Source organism: Lotus japonicus, chromosome 4, assembly GCF_012489685.1.
Source record: "Lotus japonicus ecotype B-129 chromosome 4, LjGifu_v1.2".
In the NCBI taxonomy this organism is placed as follows: Eukaryota; Viridiplantae; Streptophyta; class Magnoliopsida; order Fabales; family Fabaceae; genus Lotus; species Lotus japonicus.
Genome location: NC_080044.1, coordinates 16,542,878 through 16,562,842, shown reverse-complemented (window position 1 = coordinate 16,562,842; position 19,965 = coordinate 16,542,878). Strand labels below are relative to the sequence as shown.

Below are 19,965 nucleotides of genomic sequence, written 5' to 3'. Positions count from 1 at the left end.
ATCGTGAGCGTCCACTTTCCGAACAAATTATTTCGACCCTATAATTGCCTGGGTTCACGAAATCTTTGTTGGGATAATACTTGACAATCAATCTGTTTCTTGGCACAAGAGTACAGATAACGAAAAGTAGAGATATTATGTTTCTGGTTTTCTGTATCAATTCCTTAGGCTGCAAGTAACCTTATATAAGAGGCTGCACGAATGATCACAACTGTTCGAAAATAAGTCACAATTTTTTCAAACTAGGGTCACAGCGGGACCCCAGCCAGGGGCTCTGCCCCTTGGACCCCGGTTCGTATTCGCGGTCAATTATGCATTGCCTCACCGAGCGTACACTCCGCACTAACCTGACTCGATCCCAAGCCTAATGCGTAATTGCATCAGCCTATAGTAGATCTCACTACTACTAAAATACATTGATGATTCTAAAATCACCAACATTTAAGAACAAATTTAATGTAATTACTAAATTAATCAACTTTCAATAAGAAATGTGAAGTAGTTTTGATTCTTACATTAACAAATTAAATGGAGGATGAGTACCAACCATGGTAGACTTTTTAGGTGAGATAGAGTTTAAATTTGCTTTCTATTAGAAATAAGGAAAAAGCAAAACAATGTATTAATGACATCTAATAATGATCTTATAATAACAAAAGAAATTATATATGTTCAAACTTGAGAGACAATATATATAGATCATCATTGACTTGCCTTTGAGGCAGCTCATTGTTGAAGCAACATGGGCTGAAAGCACGCAGAAAGAACAAAACGTTGTATTATTCTCTTACACCTAGCTAGCTCCCATTCCTCAGTGTCTCTTTCTTATTCCTCATTCTTCAATTCATCAAATGATCATTCACATCAATTAACCCTCACTGATCACATGCTCAAATCCCACCACATCTACCAACAACCACCACCACCAATGGCAGTTTCCACCACACTTTTCACCACATTCTCCTTCTTCCTCCTCCTCCTCCTCCTCCTCCCCTTAAACACCACCGCAGAACACTTCAAGGAAGCACCAAAGTTCTACAACTCCCCAAACTGCCCCTCCATTGACCCCCAAAATGTCACGTGCTCCACCGACGCTGTCCACGTGACTATGACCCTCGACGCCTCCTACCTTCGCGGCTCCATGGCTGCCATCCTCTCCGTCCTGCAACACTCCTCCTGCCCGGAAAACACCGTCTTCCACTTCCTCTCCGCCGCCTCCGCCGCCACCCTCAACAGAACCATAGCCACCTCATTCCCCTACTTAAAATTCCAAATCTACCCCTTCGACGACGCCGCCGTCGCCGGCCTCATCTCCACCTCCATCCGCTCCGCCCTCGACTCCCCACTCAACTACGCCCGCATCTCCCTCCCCACCATCCTCCCGCAATGCCTCACCAGAGTCGTCTACCTTGACTCCGACCTCGTCCTCGTCGACGACATCGCCAAGCTCGCCGCCACGCCGTTCCTCCCCGGCACCGTCCTCGCCGCGCCGGAGTATTGCAACGCGAACTTCACCAACTACTTCACTCCATCATTCTGGTCCAACCCTTCACTCTCCCTCACATTCGCCGACCGCAATGCCTGCTACTTCAACACCGGCGTAATGGTCGTTGATCTCTCCCGGTGGCGCGCCGGCAACTACGTGACAGAGATCCGGGAGTGGATGGAGCTCCAGAAGAGGATGCGGATCTACGAGCTCGGATCTCTGCCGCCGTTTTTGCTGGTTTTCGCCGGGAGGATCACGCCGGTGGATCACCGGTGGAACCAGCACGGGCTCGGCGGCGACAATTTCCGTGGGCTTTGCCGGGATCTTCATCCGGGCCCAGTGAGCCTGCTGCATTGGAGTGGGAAGGGAAAGCCATGGGCCAGGCTTGATGCTAACAGGCCTTGTCCACTTGATACTTTATGGGCTCCCTATGATCTGCTCAAGGCTCCTTTTCATATTTTCACGTAGTTCTGACGTCATCATTCAGGATTTTTTAATTTCTACAAATAAACTTATATATACAATATACTTAACTTATTTCGTGACTACCAAACGGATGAATAGTTCAAATGGTCTCGGGTTTGAGTGTCAATAAAATATGAGTATTCTCTTCTCAAACAGAATTGACTCTTCTTGAGAATACCATAAGCGGATAGAATTACTTATTTCATGGGTAAGGTTACATTTTGGTTCCTACAATCATTTCACATTGTGCAGCGAGGGACATATACTTGCTTGTTTTGTTGTTGAGGTAGTGCATGATGATGCCTCTTGTTACTTACTACCACTAACAATGAATTGAATTAAAATCGTTTTGGTGTGTTATTGCAATTGTTCATGTGGATTTGAGTTAAACCCTTTTATTTATTTTGCCATTTAGTCTCCTATGTGTAATGTGATGTGTAACAAGTTCCAATTTTTTTTTTATTTCTACAAATAAACTTATAATACAATATACTTAACTTATTTCATGGCTACCAAACGGATGATTAGTTCAAATGGTCTCAGGTTTGAGTGTCGATAAAATGTGGGTATTTTCTTCTCAAACAGAATTGACTCATTCTTGAGAATACCATAAGCGGATAAAATTACTTATTTCATGGCTAAAGTTACATTTTGGTTCCTGCAATCTTTTCACATTGTATAACTAGGGCATATACTTGCCTGTTTTGTTGTTGAGGTAGTGAATGATGATGACTCTTGTTACTTACTACCACTAACAATGAATTGAATTAAAATCGCTTTGGTGTGATATTCCAATTGTTCATATGGATTTGAGTTAAACCCTTTTATTTATTTTGCCATTTAGTCTCTTATGTGTAATGTAATTATGTGTAACAAGTTGCAAAAAAAAAAAAATTTAGCCCATGGTGAATACATTTTACAATATTGATTCATCTTTTCATCTCGAAAACTCGCAACAGTTACTCACAAAATGCTTTCATTTCTATAATTTCATTTCTATAATGGATTGAACTTTCGGTCTCATAGTTAACAAACATTGTGAGCTAATCAACATAATACATTGTTGCCAAGTTGCAATTTTTGTTAAGGGGATAATATAGAACTATAGAAAGTGATTTTCAAGTTGGCCTTGGGTCTGTTCAAAAAAAAAAAAAGTTGGCCTTGGGTGCGATTCTGAAAGCAAAGTGAGTGATGAGTTATTGCGTTTGCATGCATATGCGGTATTGGTCCCCTTTTTTTCTTCAAAAAAGAGAAATCAATCAACTTGATTGAATGATTTGCCGCATTTCCCTGTTGTAGCATTTGTTTAGGCATTTGTTTAGGCTTTTTGCAGATATTTTGATCCTCAAAGGGAATTAATGACAGAATGGACTGGCAGTTTCTCCATCACTCTAGTGTTGTCTTGTCTTGTCAAAGCCAAGCATTACTTTAGGGAAAAATCGTTGACTACGTTCATCGTGATTGTTGAGATTTGAGTATTTTTGTAGTCCAATTAAAATTTTGAAATGGAAATTAATAGTCTTGGTCACTTTAATTTAAACGAAAATCAGATTCTGGCAACAATTAATCCCTGAGGTACTAGCACTTTAGTTAATTCTAATAGTGATGTCTTTGTAAAAGTTCCGAGATAAAAGCGTGCACGCATTATTAAATATGGCTTAAGGATCTTGGCTTTCGGATTCTCCTGATTTTCTTGTCGCCTAATTTGTGCATTCCCCCCTAAATTACTGCTCGTTATGTTTGAAATATTTTCCTACATTAATTCATTGGTATGAGATGTTCACATCCTGCTAGCTTAGGTTCGTGTCCATTTATGACACCATCTCTAAACACTTTTCTTAGACGACAATAGACAGACGAACTAATATCAGCCATTGGATTAAGTTACCTGCACTTAGGCTTTAAATGATATCTAAACATGTTGGTTTCAAAGAAATTGAAAGCCTAGTTCTTCTTTGAAGTGTGCCCTTTTCTTGTGCCAAATAGCACCCATGTTTTATGAATTCAAGTATATAAATAAGGATTGTCTAATTGACACAAAAAAAAAGTTTGGGTTAAATAATCCATCATCCAATCATATTGAAGATAAGTGAGTTAGAATTTTTATATTTTATTTATTAATTTACTTCCATCTCATTTATCTCCAATGTGATTGGATGATGAGTTATTTAACTCAAACTTTCTCAAGGGTCATTTAGACAACCCCATATAAATATCACGCCCATATAAATATCACGTCCTGATCTTTACTGTGATAGTCGCGCCATATTTTTAAAAAATATAGTACATATTTATACATTACAACCTATTGTATTTTAAGTGTAAAAAAAAATTACATCCGGCCATTTTTATGAAAAATAAATTAAAGGTTCATTTGCATTTAAGCTGAACCCTCTAACATCTCTGCTAGGGTTCCCTCTGGTGTGTCAGAGCTGCCCATGCCTTTCCATGGGGCGGGGTTCCTCCGTCTTCTACCTTTTGCTGCTCCTCCTTCCTTTCACGGCTGCGGATATCTGACTCTCTCAGCCTTATTTTTCTCGTCTGCTCTGCTCCGTGCTTCCGCCATTGTCTCTGGTGGCTCGTGGTACCTCTGTCGAGGAGGTGCGATAGTGGTGGATGTGCGACATGGATGAAAGCATGCCGATGCTCGAGATCTAGGGATGTCGTCTCTTCTTTCTTTCCCTGTTTTTGCTTTAGCGTTTCTAGGCTTTGATCGGTGGCCACCACATCGTCTCCTTGCGTGGCGACAACCCTTCTCTAGCACCGTGTCAACTGTGTTGACAAGCCTCTCCCCCCAGAGTTGCAGCCTCCTACTATCGACGTGCTTCTCCTTCCTTTTCTCTGACTCTCTCGCATCATGGGTCGCTCGTCCCTGTTCGCATGAGCTCCTTTACTTGGCGTTACTCCGATGGCTTCTTTCGTCATGCTCTGCTCATATTTGAGGTCGGTACGACTAGTGGGTTTTTCTGGTAGTTTTTTGTTTGGATGTTCTACTAGGAACACTACTTTCAATTAGGGTTTTGCTGTTTGATGACGAGGCTATGGTGCAGCTGCTTGGTTCTGTTTCCCGTTGTTGTTTCTCATCTATGTGTTGGGTGTTGAGGTTACGGTCTCGTCCGACCTTAATGTCTTCTTCTTTAGCGGATGCTGCTACAAGACCGATATAGTCTGAGAGGTGTTGAGGCTACGATCCCCTTCCGACCTCAATGTCTTCTCCTTGGCAGATGCTACTACAGGACCGATGGTCTAATGTCTGTTGACGGCTTGACTCTGTTGTGGGTGTTTTCATGGATTAAGGAGATTGAACTTTCCTTCTTTGCAGAAACATTACCTTAAACATTTTCAGCTCGTCTTCAAAATATGAAATTGTTTAGATGGCCTAGAGACACGGCTTGAGGGTAGATACTCCAAATGCGAGAAATATTTGTCTTTTATTTTGAATGAAAATTAATTTTGTTTTTCAAAAAAATATATTTCAATAACTTGTCCAAACAGTCTACAATATTGTTGACTTTATAAAATTCTTGTTACCATTTCTAAAATGTTCGACACATTTTCTTTACTATCAATCATACAAATTTTCAACTTTTTTATCTTTGTAACTCTCGCAAGTGGCGCATACAATTGGTCATGTTATTGCAATAAAAACAATTCCAACTGTATAAAATATTTTAATACAATTATAATAAGATTGATTTAAATTCGGAAATACATGAAATATAAATAAGTTATTTTCAAATTTCAAACTGTAATAATAAACGAATTTAAATTTACAGTAATTATTTTTGAAACCAAAATTTTAGTCTAATATTGTTTGTAGTTGCGCTAAAATATTTAATTTTATTCAATTAAAGTTAATTAAAATTATGAAATGTATTTTTTGTGTTGAATAAATAAGAAATGTACGAACGTAACCAAGTTATTTTACCACAGAATCTAATAAATTATAATTGATTTCAATTGGTGAATGTATTTAATATAATTAAGTTATTTTCAAATTTCAGATGGTTTTTCTTTGGAAAGCCAAATTGAATATATAAATCATTAGCACTAGGGTTGCTAATAACCCTAAAATACGGATGGTAATAAATATAATTTAACTAATAGTATGACATATATCTATAATTGTGACTACAATGATCAAATTTTTTTCAATTTGAATTAAATTTTTGCATAACATAACATAGTTGTACAAATCTTATTTTTTTATTTTTAATTATATTTAATTTGAAATTATTAAATAAAATGGATATATGACATTATATTACTAATTTTATGATTTTTATAAAATATAAATAATGATGTTGATTTCATTTATAAAATTATATAAAATTTATTACTAATTAAATAAGGTGATATATGTGGTACCTATATATTTTTTGAGTATGATACCCATATTTGGTGGTTTAGTAGATTAACGACATGTGGTCATTGAAATTACAATTCTAAATATTATAATTCTAATTCAATAGTACTCTCGTTTACTGGACAACTCAACTGTCCCCTAACGACCTTTGTTGACGTCCACCACACCCTTGCAGAGGTTATAGTGAATCTCGACCCTAGAATTTGATATGAGCGATATGATTTCAATCAAGGGAGAGACTTAACACCTATCTAATCGATGTCATTAATCTTAAGGTACATCATTGAGAAAATACAATTGACGACTCATGTGATACATAAGTCTTTATTACAATCAACACAAGAATATTAATGGATCATGAGCAATAAATTAACATGATTTGGTCAAGGAATGAAAAAGGAAGATTCCATGAAGTCAGTATTAGTATTAAGAGGAATAATACAATTGTTATTAGAATTGATAGGAGACAACTCAACATTGGAATGAAATAGCAGCAGCTGCATAAGTTCAGCCTTAATTCTAGTTTTTCCTTCTCCTCCTTTGGTCAAACATTTGTAATATATATATATATATATACTTGTATGTACTATTATTCAAATTAATACAATTAATCATTTCATTATAAATATTACATGGAAAACTTCAAAATTGGAAAAAAAACACGCCCGTTGTCAAAACTTATAACCACAGAATAAACGTACAATGTGAAAATTATTATAACATATATACTTCAATCTCAACTACTCCATGAATTCATTACACTCACTTTCTAAAACAAATATTTAAACTCCATTCTCTCACAATAATCTAAAATAATAGTATCAGAGAAAAAGAAAACACATATATAATTAAAGTGTTTCTCAATGTTGGTACTTGATGTGTTGAAACAAGAAGCTTCAGATCTTTATATATGACATTGGACTCCACCATCATTCACCACGCTAAGGATTGTGAGACTTCTCCAAGTTCTTTTCTTGACCTCATTCTTCCTTCATTAGCAATGTGAGACTTAGATTGAAATCAACCCAAACAATCTCAACCTTAATTGCAATGTTCTTCAGCCTTAATCGTCTACACAGACAATCATATTGTTCATTGTCTTAACTGACAAAATAATTTTCATTTCCTACACCGACAAATAAGATTATCATACTCATTCATAAAGAGTACACTACTTGAAACTAAACCATCTCAAGAATTTCACTTCAATAGAAACTAAACCATTCTAAGAATTTCTACACGTCGAAACCATGCTGAAAAATTATGATGCAACTTCTATGTTGACTTTCTCTGAAAGTTCATCAGTCATTGACATAACCACTAACCTTGCATCAATGCCAACCAATGTCTGTGCGCTATCACCACACACCTTGCAACCATGTATACCAATGCTCACGTGCTTTCACCACACACCTTGCATCATGTGGACCAATACCTATGTGCAACTTGGACAATTTTTTTGACATCCTTAAAACGTCTTGTGTAATCTTAATTGCATTAACTCATCCATGACTTATCGCAAGCTAACATTTCAATTATTGTGAACTATGCACTAGTAGGTTCCCAAAAAAGAGAGGTGGGTCACAACATACACATTTAAATACCAAGTCTTTCCTAGTCAGAATCTTTATAAACAACATTTTCGCAGTATAACTCTTCTTCCGTACCTTTGCAATATCAAACTTCTTTTCTGCGGTAGAAGATCAGAAGTTTCTGTATAAACAAAGCATACTAAGAATGTGATATTTCATCAAACCAAAAGCTTTGATACCACTGCTAGAAAATAACACAACTGAAGAAATAAATATAGCAGGAGCACAATTAACAACACAAGAAATTATGTGGAATACTCCAAAACCGAAAAAAAACCATGACCGTTGTGAAAACAGGCCATCAGAGAATAGATAATATGTGAAAATTATTACAACACGTAGACTTCACTCTCAACCACCCCATGACCCCAATACACCCACACTCCCCAAAGTAAATGTTTAAACTACATTCTCTCACAATACTCTCAAACAAGAGTATAAGAAAAATGAAAACACAAAAATATAAGCTTAAAGTATTTCCCGTGTTGATACATGGTGTGTTGGAATAAGAACCTTGAGATCTTTGTAAATAGACTTGAACTCCTAGATCCTTCACTACGCTCAATGCGAGACTTCTCCAAGCACTTTTCTTGACACTTGACCTACTTCTTCCTTCATTAGAAATGTGAGACTTATATTGCAATCAACCCCAACAATTTTATTACTATAACTTTAAAATCATTTCAAACAATTAATTTGAATTAAAAATACACCGTTAGTTTTACTCAAGGATGGAATTTAAAATCATCAAATACGTCTTATATATCACAATCAGTTTGTGATTTTTCATTTCAATATAAGTTATTTTTTAAAAAGTTTTGTTTGATACTCATTAAGAATTTTTTTTATTAGTTATTCAATTGTACGTATTTAAATCTATCTAACAAGGATTTTAATTTAAGTTTTTTTGTCGACTTTACTCATCATTTCCGACTCTTCTATTTTATTTTTTATTTAGTATATATTTAATAATCAAGGTATTCATTGTTGTATTAAATACAATAGACATATATCTCGGGATAAAAAACACTATAGTAAGGTTTAACATAACCCATTCCAAGATACGTTCGAGCCCACTTATCAAGCAATCCATCTTTTTTGGGTTAGTAGATGTCGATATGAATATTATAAGCCTTTGCCTTATGATGGGCTGTTGATTTATCTACTACTTTTCAAAAAAAGAAAAGATTTATCTACTAGATATCTTTTGGATCCAACACAAATATGGTGGTTCATCAGTCTTGAAAATTATAATAAAGAAACTATGGTCTCTCACATGTTTTGGCTGTAATCAATACATCAATATCAGAGTAGCCACTACGATCATGTCATAAGCAAGTTCATGTTAATGGATACATTAATATATCATATAATCCCTGTATAATATTTGTTGACTTCCATCTCCTTGAAGAGTGTAACATAAGCAAAAATAGTGGCCCAATTTAGGGAAAATGCTGATTGTCACTGATGTTTCAAATTGAACTTCAATTAGTTAAGGCAGAGTTACACAGCTCAAGATTCAAGATGCAGCAGCTTTTCCCACTTCTTTGTAGTCTCTATCATCACTTGCTTCTCTTTCTCTCTTTTGAAAGTATCTATAGTAGATGTACTGCGATATTATCTATCAAATGTTGTTAAGGTTTCAGTTATAATCATACTTTTTTCTGTAGTATACACAGCAGGGTTAACAGAGAGCACTGAAATTCAAAAAAAAAAAAAAAAAATCTAACATCAAGAACTTCGTGTATGCTTGGATAGACGGAGGAAAATCATGGTGAGACAAAAATCATGGTGAACAATTGCAAAAACTAAAGAAATTTGCTTCTGTCCACTGTGATTTTGGCTTCATTATGATTTTACTGCGTGTGTCTAAACATGCATGTTTAGGATACAAAAATGTCCAGTGTCACGCAAACGGTGGCATCCAGCAACCATGGCATATTAGCTTTGATGCTTTTGAATTCCGTAGCTCGTACAAGAATACTGCATCAATACAAATGTTAATTAGAACTAAATAACTTCACATAATTTGGAGAATTAGGACCAGATTTATGCAGAAGGAGGGAATTAAATTGAACCTTCCTACGTATGTAACATTAGCTACCAGTGCAAAGATGAACATGAAAGGACTTAAGCCCTGTAATAATCAGAACAGAGCATGTATAAATCAGTAGAAATGCTAATTCATAATCAAAAGGCAAGAAGAATGTTTAAAGATAAAATTACCTCCACACTCCCTCTTTTAATCTGATAAAAAAATAAGGACATAACAATATAATCAAAATAAAGGAATAATATTCCAAACCCAAAATTAAATAATGAAAAGAAGTTGGAGAATTACGTTTAACCATATTTGAGGAAGACGACTACTTATATAGATAGCTGCCATGAGCCATCCCAACCAAAGACCAATTGCATTATGTATCTCGTCTCCCTGTCATGAATCTTAATTAATTACTAGAAACTAGAAAATGTAGTTATGCAAATTAATTAAGAAATCAAACACGAGATAAAATTATGAGTGTAATTCAATTTAATTATTTCACCAGTGCCACTAGTCAGTGTTACCTGTAAGAGCTTTCTTGTAGTAAATCCTGTGTATCCATAATGTCTCAAAGCATCACTCTTCAGGGGCAAGTTAAGGGATGCTGCTAGAAATGTTCCATAACTTCCCTGTCAAGCACCACAAGCAAGCATATAGCATTATTATATGTATCATCACTGTAAGGAGGCAAAGACTAATTAAGCTCAAGAAGACTAAAGCCGTTGTCAAATGATTGAGATCACGGGTTCAAGATCCTGGAAATGTACGCGTAAAAAGCAAGGTAAGACTTAATAAACGCGTGTGACACATTAAAATTTACAAAGAGTCAGTTCGGATACGGACTAAATAATACTTATTGCACCTTATCTGAGAAAAAAACACTAGATAAGCTCGGATAATTAGTGTTTTTTGGTCAGCGTCTAAAGAGGTATAAAGTCTAACTTTAGAAGTGGGAGGAAAGTAGCATGTTTGAGGCAAACAAGTGAGTGACTCACAGCTAGAGAACGAGATGCAGAGGTAGGTGGAGGTGCTTCATCGTCAGAAGAAGAGTCCGCGCCGTTGAATTCCATGGCTGATGGGCCACTTCTAGCAGCTCTTATGTAGCTAAGCGAGGGTGGAGTGGCACTTCCAGCCAATGACCTTGCTGACCTGCATAATTAGAACTCAAGCACTTTAGTTCATTTTTCATGTCACACATATATAACAATTTGAACTAATTTTACTTCTAAAATGCAAATTAAATTTTACAATTGACACTAATTGCTAGGAAATTGTTCTTACATATAGTAATACTCTCGTCTAGGTGCAGCTCTGGGTGTGCCATTTGGTATTGGAATCTCAGACTCCTCACTAGCTTTCGGTTTCAATGGTCTTTCCTCTTCCTCATGAGTCTGCTACAAGATAGACATTTGATATTAATTAGCCAAAAAACAGGGCTTAAGTATTTCTATTAGGAGTCAAAGAAATTGGAAATGTACCCCTTTGTTGTTGATGTTGTGACGATGTGTACACCATCTACTGATGTAGTCAAAATATATGACTTGCGATACTAACAAGATCGTGGTGCTCATGTAAAGCTGTTAATCACAATAACAACTGCTAATTAAGATCTTGTGATTTTGTAGGTTAAACAGGTGGAATATTAATGATACCTTAATACAACTGAGTATAGGGGACTAATTGGTTTAAATAAAGATTTTATCTTTGTTGGTTTACAAATAGATTGTGACTATGTAGCTGTGTGGGTCGGCTGAGAAAGCAACGTAACGATTTTCTAATTAAGTAATTACTCGAGTAAGAGACCATGTTCCTCAATGTAGGTTTGTAAAACACTTTAAAAATCTCTTAGTGATCGCTATTGAGAAATTGTGACTAAGGTAAAGCTATGAACTAAGTCAACAACTAAATGCAAAAGATAAATGTTTGAGTTGTGTTTTTTCCTTGATTTATAGAGGCAAATTTAACAAGCCTACAACAATTAACAATCACCTGCCACTATGTAGATCTTCTAGAAGCCCGTAAAATATCTTCAACTCCGGATTGAGCCCATGTACCTTTCCTCAATTCTTGTCCACATTCATGACTTTGCCCTCTAGTCATTTCACCTTAGCATGCCATCGACTAAACCTAGACCTACGGTTGGTCCTTCCAACAACTAGTTTACCTTAACGACTAGCGAGTCTCTTCGACTGCCTTAATAGCTGTTACAGATTTTTTAAAGATGCCAACAATCCTTTTTGAGACACATCATGTAGTTGTAAATCATATAAAAAGCGTGGCTTCAACCTTCTAACGTAAATTCTTCCCCCACGAACTCTTGTCATGCTCATGCCTTTTATTTTCTTAAAGAAGTGCCTCCTCCCAAATTACCAAAACTTGGACCTAAATGAAGGCTTAACCCTGAGATAATATCTGCACAAGTTCCTTTATCAGATCCATCCCTTGATATGGAGATCTACTAATTCCCCCCCTATAGTTTTTTTTTTCCTTACTGCGCCTAACGTTGCTATAAAAAACGAAGTTAACAAGAGGGCCGAACTAAGAATAAAAAAAATCTATATAAATACATATATTGTTTTTACACAATATTTTAGAGTGTAAAGTAAGATATTACTATTAAAATGTATGTTGGGCTTAATTTTACTCTAAAAGATAGTTTAGGGGTGAGCTTCGGCTAATCAAATATGAACCGGTACCATAGGCACTTTGATGGTGAAAGAGGCGAAAGAAGCAATCCGTAGAAAGTAAGAACTTATTAGTCATATTGTTAATTAATGTGAGATTCTTAAACACCCTCTCTCACATTCAAGGGATGACCATATGAAACGTGAAATTTACAGGAATAAATATCCGCAAGTGACCACCCATATATAAGAGGCCTCCAATAAACAGATATAGAAAAGACTCTAATACTATCTTAGAATTTGAGCTAGGACATACTCTACCCAAAAAGCGATGATGACTTAACAATAAGACTTACTTTAACATATTTTAAGCTAATGTGATACTTCTCAACAGTTACAATTGTTGTTTGAGTAATTTTTTTTTAGTGTATCACATCATATGTATGTATCCATCATGAGAAGTGAGAACATTGATATCGTGGTGGTGTTAGCTTTTTCATTGATTTTTTTCATCTATAAAACTCGAATTGAGACCTTACTCAAACAAAATCAGACATGTACCTAGACACTAGTGATAGAGGTAGGAATTTGATATTAGGAGGCTAAGTTCAAAGAGAGGCTGAGATAAAAAAATATGACATGTTTACAATGATTTTTACACCTTACATACATATATATCAGAAAATAAAATAAAAAAGCTTTAGGGGATCATAGCAACAGCATATCCCCTCCCTCGGCCTGTGTACCCAAGTTAGATTGAATAATCAAATGAGTTTTAAAGAATTTTATTATCTATATAGAAGGAGTATGAGTTTATTCATAATACCTCGTTATATTTTTACATGATTTTCGCAAATTGTGAACTATTTCTAATTTTTTTTTTCTTATTATAACATATATATATCACATCTTATGCTCTCTTTCGTTTTCTTCTATGGCTTGACACCACTTCTTTTACGCTCTAAGGAAAGTGTGAGCAAATCAACAAAACATTTTTTATTGTATAACATCACAGCTACATAAGTTGATTTCTCAATCAGGATAAACATTTGAAATATACAATGTGCAAAGAAGAACAAGATACAACAAAAAATTGGAACTTGCAATTATTTACCAATGCAGTGTAATACTGTGTGGGCAGCTGCATCAGCACGTGCATCCATATCCATATCCAAACAGGAAAAAACAAACAGCAAAATGACAAAAAGTGAGTCCAGAGAATCACAAATAATGAAAAAAATGTAGAGAACGTAGTGGATGATATGATACAGAGCATCATCAGGATAACAGAGAACATCAAGGCCACCCAGTTGCATTGAATGTCAGGGCTCTCTGTTTCAGGACCACCTTGCAACCAAACAAAACATTTAATAGTTCATTTGGTTCAGAGTGACTCACCGTAGCTGGTTCCAGAAGGCAACCTACCAGGTTGCATATGTCTCTGCATCAAAATCAAAATATTCTTAATCAACCCTTTGTTCCCATATATTTTACATTTGTACTATAAACTCGTTCAAAATATCAATGAAGTCAAAATCATAATCAGTAGTGGAGATTCATGGATATGGAAATATATGTGAAAGTTGCGACACTTACGGTTTGTGACAGTTTTGAACGGCCACAAACTCTAGAGTTAATTTTTTTCATAAATTCTGAAATTGCCACTGCAGCCAGAATTGCATTGTTCATAAAGACCATTATATCATAAGAAAGTTACTTTTGTACATCTTAATTTAGTTAGGTGGATTTTCAACGAGTTTCCAAACATGCATTTAGTAAAACATGATACCTATAAATGATTTCGCAACAATAGTAAAAAGTGAAAAAGTGTATGAATTAAATTGAAAATGGAACGAACCCAGCGACCCAAGTGCAGAGAAAGGCAAGGGACATTCCATGGTTGGACTTGGTGCGAAAAATGGTGATGATTTGAGGGATTTCTGCTATTCCCCAGAATGCTAAACTGGTAAGTCCAAGACTGAACGAGATGTCATCTTTCATGGTGCAAAGACAGTCATTGAAGTATGTCTCAACCCATCCTACACAGGGTTTCCTCTCATTCACACAGTAAGAAGGTGCCATAATAATCTTTAACCTTCTTTCTCTTTTTTGTGTGCGAGTTTCAGCTGAGAAATGGAAAGGTGGTGGTGTCACTGGTGTGTCTTTGAAAAGATAGCAGGAGCTGGTTTTATAGGAACATAGCTCACCGAAATAGCACTAGTAAGACACAACGAGACGCAACTAGTGATAGTGAAAACTCTGTCGGACGGTATTGTCCATTTGGATTAGGGGCTGGTATATATTGTGATTTGTGAATGAATAAAATAGAAAAAAAGTTATGATTGAAAAGAGTGAAGACAAAAAAAAAGGAAATAAGAGAAATATAACAATAAGCCATCTCATTGGTTTATTATTAAAGAGTTTATCCCATACAATGTTTATCCGTAGTATGAAGCTTTTAGAAAAAGACAGAAAGTTAAGAGTATTGATTTATTTACGTCACATTTTCTGTTTTTCATCTTTTTTTATTTTTATGTCTCTTTTTTTTTTCTATTCTCTTCTTATTTCTTACTTGATAAGAATGTGATTGAGGTGTGAATGTGATGGATATTTATTCAAATTTAAATGCTTCTAGTGGCAATTGTATTAAGATTTAAATGTTTTTAGTTTGTGCAAGCTTTTGATATTAGTGCCTCCTACTTTTTTTTTTTTCATTACAACTCAAGTGATATTATGATTTATGACCGAGTTTGCATTCTCCAATATTTTATCTATTAGCTATAAGATATCTAGATCTCTTGACTGGGGTCTTATTTTGGAACAGTGACAATCATTAACTAAGCAGTTGAATAATGTGTCATGTTTTCAAGCTGGATCTCTTTTAATTACTCATATATCATTTATCAGAAATGGAAGAACAAGGAGGAAGAGAGAATTGAGGGAAGGATCATAGAGAGAATAACTGAAATGTAGAAAATTCAAATGATTTTGTTTCTGAGCGCTCTTCAAGAATGATTTCTTGTGGTTAATTTATATGAAGATGTGGAGTTTATATCTTCAGCGCTTTCTTTTAGAAATAATATCAATCTAGGTGCCAGCATCTCTGACATTTTCAGGAGTACTTGGTATGTTGGTTCCTCATTTGATGTTCAGAACCTTGATTTGATCTTCTTCTTAATATATGTGAGAGTTCTTTGCAGACCAAATTATCTCTTCGGAGAGCATATCAATCTTTAAGCATTGAATGATGTCGAGTGATCGCGCATAAGATTGTTCTTTCATTTGATTGGACTTTCTTGCTTATGGTCAGCGGTACTTAACTTTCCTTTATTCAGAATGCTACGGTGAGATCTTTGATCTATAGGCCTTTTGAATATGCAGCCTTCTGATAAAGAAGCATTGAGTAAAATAGGATAGACCTCAAGAGGTTGTAATGAGCCTCTTGATACAATGCAATTTGGGATATAGAAAGAATTGGAAAACAAAGAGTTACATAATTTCAGCTAAATAATCCTACATTTTTAAAGCATACTAGTGTAGTTAATTTAGTTCACTAACGCTTTTACTCTCTTCTCTCTTTTTCACCTTTTCTTCACTTTCGTTTTTCTTTTTCTAATTAAAGTATTGAAGCATTTTTTCTACTATTATCAGGAATGAAGCTCGCATGGACAGCCAGGACAGCATAACAACTCCAGTACGTAGTAGAGCAGCCTATTGTAAGGTCACGCAACCAGCACCTCACACACCTAAACAACACCAGCGTGTTGGGAAACAACACAGCTGAAGAAAAATAAAACACAATCATAACACAGAAAATTACGTGGAAACTCCAAAATCGGAGAAAAAACCACGACCGTTGTCTAAACCGACAACCAGAGAAATATCACTATGTGAAAATTGTTACAACACATAGACTTCTCTCACTCTCACCCCAATGCCCCAGTACAACCACACTCTCACAAAGCAAATATTAAACTAAGTCAGATATAAGCTTAAAGTTCTACTTGACTGGTGCATCTAAAAACAAATAACCTAGGTCCAATATATAGCCTTGGTCTTCCCCTTGCTTCACCACAATAAGCGATGTGGGACTTCTTCAATAGCTAATTTTTAACCTTCTTCTTTATTTTAGAAACTTGGCAATGTGGGACTTGACAAGTTACACATCTTCCGCTTACATTGTCTATACCGACAATCATACTCCACCATAAAAGAGTACACTTCACTTGGGAATAAACCATCCCAAGAATTTTCTTCACTTGGAACTAAACCATTCCAAGAATTTCCACATGTCGAAACTTTGCTGAAATTTTATAGTGCAACTCCCATGTTGGCTTCCAGGAAGTTCTTCAGCCATCGACACCTTTCACCACACACCTTGCATCAATGCCAACCAATGCTCGTGTGCTGTTTCTGATCCGCTGGCAATAACTTGTCCTTTTCCATGGTATAGCGGAAATACCATAAGGACAAAATTTATCTTCTATATGAGATCACCATCATCTCCCAAAACAAGGGAGACATTGCTAGCACTTACCCTCAGAGTTTTTTTCAGATACTGCTCCACCTGGGCAATTTCTCTTCACATGCCCAGACTTTCCACACTTCCAGCACGCCAGATTCTTTGCAAGGATCTTCTTCCCATTAGCCCCACCTCCAGTTAGCAATATTGAGCTTGATGAAGTGTTTTCATCATTTTTCATTATCCTTTCTTCCGAAATAATTTTAGTGGCAACTTCTTCAAAACTCAAACTTTCCTTCCCATACATCAAAACAGGTTTCAGATGAATATGGGAAGATGGAAGGGACAAAATGAGCCTTAACGCTTTATCTTCATCGTCAATCTCTACTTTAATAGATTCCAGCTCGGAGATAATATTATTCAAAGTACTCAGATGATCAGATATTTTCGTACCTTCATCCATGCGTAGATTGTGGAATTGCTCTTTTAGCAACAGCCGATTTGAGATGCCATTTGCCTGATATAACCCTTCAAGCTTCTCCCAGAGTTCCTTGGCTGATGACAAATTCTGCACATTTGCAAGAACATTCTTTTGCAAACACAGACGAATTGCACTTGCAGCCCTCAAATCTAGTTCCTCCCACTTGTCGGCCTCCATGTTGGCAGTGTTTTCTTTCAGCGCCTTGTGTAATCCTAATTGTATCAGCACATCCTTGACTTGTACTTTCCACAAGCCAAAGTTGATTCTTCCATCAAACTTCTCTATGTCAAACTTCATAGCGCTTGAATAAGACATAGCAGCTGCAAACCTCCTCTTCAGCACCTCCACAATATCACACTTCTTTTCTGGTGTGGAAGATCAGATAATACTGCAACCACAGAGCATACTAAGAATTGTGATATCTCATCGAACCGAAACTCTTGATACCACTGTTGGGAAACAACACAGCTGAAGAAAAATAAAACACAATCACAACACAAGAAAATTACGTGGAAACTCCAAAATCGGAGAAAAAACCACGACCGTTGTCTAAACCGACAACCAGAGAAATATCACTATGTGAAAATTGTTACAACACATAAACTTCTCTCACTCTCACCCCAATGCCCCAGTACAACCACACTCTCACAAAGCAAATATTAAACTAAGTCAGATATAAGCTTAAAGTGCTACTGACTGGTGCATCTAAAAACAAAGAACCTAGGTCCAATATATAGCCTTGGTCTTCCCCTTGCTTCACCACAATAAGCGATGTGAGACTTCACCAATAGCTAATTTTTAACCTTCTTCTTTATTTTAGAAACTTGGCAATGTGAGACTTGACAATCAACCCCAACACAGCGAAACAACCATAGAACGGGGGGAGGGGGGAGGATTATAACCGATCAGAAGTGTCAACCCCAGAGGCAAATTCAGACAGTGGGGTGGATCGATCACACCCTGATTTTGCTAGCTTGTCACCTATTACATTTGCTTTTCTGAAAATATGGTAAATGCCAACACATCCAACCTCTACCATTAGTAAATCAATCAGATTGAGAATCATTGATATGTGAGAATTTGAGCTTAATGTGGATACACTATACACCAATGATCTTTGTTGTTGAGTGATATATATGTCTGATATAATGGCACATGTTTAGTCTATCTTGACATGCATGTAGATTGGATGATTGAGTGGTGTATGAATTATAGTGAGGCAAGAGTAGGATTGGCTTTCAGCACTTGTTGTATCATTGTATCTCTTAGCAGCACAATTTGAGCTGTTAGGTGATCCATAATTGAATCAAAATATAGAGGATGTGGGGAGAGGAGAGGAGGGGGGAAGAGTCACTTATTTACAGAGGCAAAGACCTCAGGTTTTCAATTTATGCACAAAGAAGTCATTTCCTCCACCGAAAGAGTTAGATGTGTGGCGTGAGGTGGCTAATGTGAAAAGAGGTAGAATATATGGGTTAGGATTGAAGTCTACTGCTATCAATAAACACTATCATGGCTCATGTTCTTCATCATCTGATTGAGTAAGAGGATAAGAATTTGATCAATTAAGGAACACATTATTGGAGAAGACTCAAAGAATGGTTCTACAAATGAAGGAAAAGATGCAACAACTACCAATGCCAACCACAAATCAAGAGGAGTCTGAGACTAAGGAGTTTAAGACTGAGGAGGATTTTGGTTGTTCTTGATGAATCATTAAAACATTGGCAAACTTTCCGTCACTAAACTCATAACTAACTTTCTAAATCCGTTGCTAACATTGGTATCTTATTTCCGTTGCTAAATCCGTATCTAACTTCGGTCGCTAAATCTGTTGCTAATTTAAGTCCCCACTTTCCGTCGCTAAATCGGTCGCTAAGATTAGCGACTCATGTTATAGCAACAGACGAACTTCAGTCGCTATGAGTTTTAGCGACTGATTTAGCTTATTTAGCGACCGATTGGGTCGCCACTACTACTGTTTTCTGGTAGTGCACACTAAGATTTCCTTGTGATATTGAGCTATCATCATTACTGATAGTATCTCCTTGTCGAATCAAAAGTGCAAAAGGGTTGTCTTGTTGAACTGCTCCTCCGTGGAATGACCTCCTTCTTCCATATCCAGCGGTTAGGTAGGCACCAAAGGTGTGTAGTTGCATGACACTCTCACACTTAAGTTAGCAAAACTAATGTAGAAATAAAGATTATGATTTGAAAGGTAGAATATTGTACCTCTTAACGTCTATTTCTACATTTGAGTGTAACAATCATGGAGGCAGGGAAGGAACCAGGAAATTTTGAGTGAATCGTCATATTGGTCCCTGAGAAAGTAAGCGTCAGTCATATTAGTCCCTAGAATTCATTAATGGTGAAAAAAATCCCTGAGTTTGTCTCTGTCGGTCATAGTAGTCCCTAACCACGTTGGGACGTTAGTCCCTGGGACCA

General features: G+C 36.3%; 2 protein-coding genes across 4 annotated transcripts; one reads left to right on the top strand and one right to left on the bottom strand.

The window, feature by feature from the left end:
• Positions 1-709: 709 nt before the first annotated feature.
• On the top strand, positions 710-2,371 carry LOC130715224 (probable galacturonosyltransferase-like 1). The gene has a single exon (XM_057565301.1). It carries the CDS (start codon positions 887-889, stop codon positions 1,952-1,954), a length of 1,068 nt encoding a protein of 355 aa, XP_057421284.1. The 5' UTR covers positions 710-886; the 3' UTR covers positions 1,955-2,371.
• A 6,742-nt stretch (positions 2,372-9,113) lies between these two features.
• LOC130716126 (uncharacterized) lies at positions 9,114-14,839 on the bottom strand. Of its 3 annotated transcripts, none has more exons than XM_057566323.1 (12): positions 14,436-14,839; positions 13,976-14,018; positions 13,692-13,718; positions 11,432-11,530; positions 11,235-11,347; positions 10,949-11,102; positions 10,478-10,582; positions 10,251-10,343; positions 10,136-10,156; positions 9,988-10,046; positions 9,802-9,892; positions 9,115-9,530 (listed from the first exon to the last, which is right to left on the bottom strand). In XM_057566323.1, exons 1-12 carry the CDS (start codon positions 14,657-14,659, stop codon positions 9,429-9,431), a joined length of 1,131 nt encoding a protein of 376 aa, XP_057422306.1. In that variant the 5' UTR covers positions 14,660-14,839; the 3' UTR covers positions 9,115-9,428. The 3 variants fall into 3 exon arrangements, with proteins under 3 accessions (XP_057422308.1, XP_057422306.1, XP_057422307.1); XM_057566324.1 differs by having other exon boundaries at positions 11,235-11,344; XM_057566325.1 differs by lacking the exon at positions 10,136-10,156 and having other exon boundaries at positions 9,114-9,530.
• Between the last annotated feature and the right edge of the window lie 5,126 nt (positions 14,840-19,965).

What these genes read in the sequence shown, in the direction of transcription:
- LOC130715224 (XM_057565301.1), top strand. Translation starts at nt 887, where the DNA reads ATGCTCAAATCCCACCACATCTACCAACAACCACCACCACCAATGGCA.
- LOC130716126 (XM_057566323.1), bottom strand. Translation starts at nt 14,659, where the DNA reads ATGGCACCTTCTTACTGTGTGAATGAGAGGAAACCCTGTGTAGGATGG. An exon ending in CACAGTATTACACTGCATTG is followed by an intron (nt 11,531 to 13,691) that starts GTAAATAATTGC and finishes TGTGATTAACAG; the next exon opens with CTTTACATGAGCACCACGAT. An exon ending in CTACAAGAAAGCTCTTACAG is followed by an intron (nt 10,344 to 10,477) that starts GTAACACTGACT and finishes GATTCATGACAG; the next exon opens with GGAGACGAGATACATAATGC.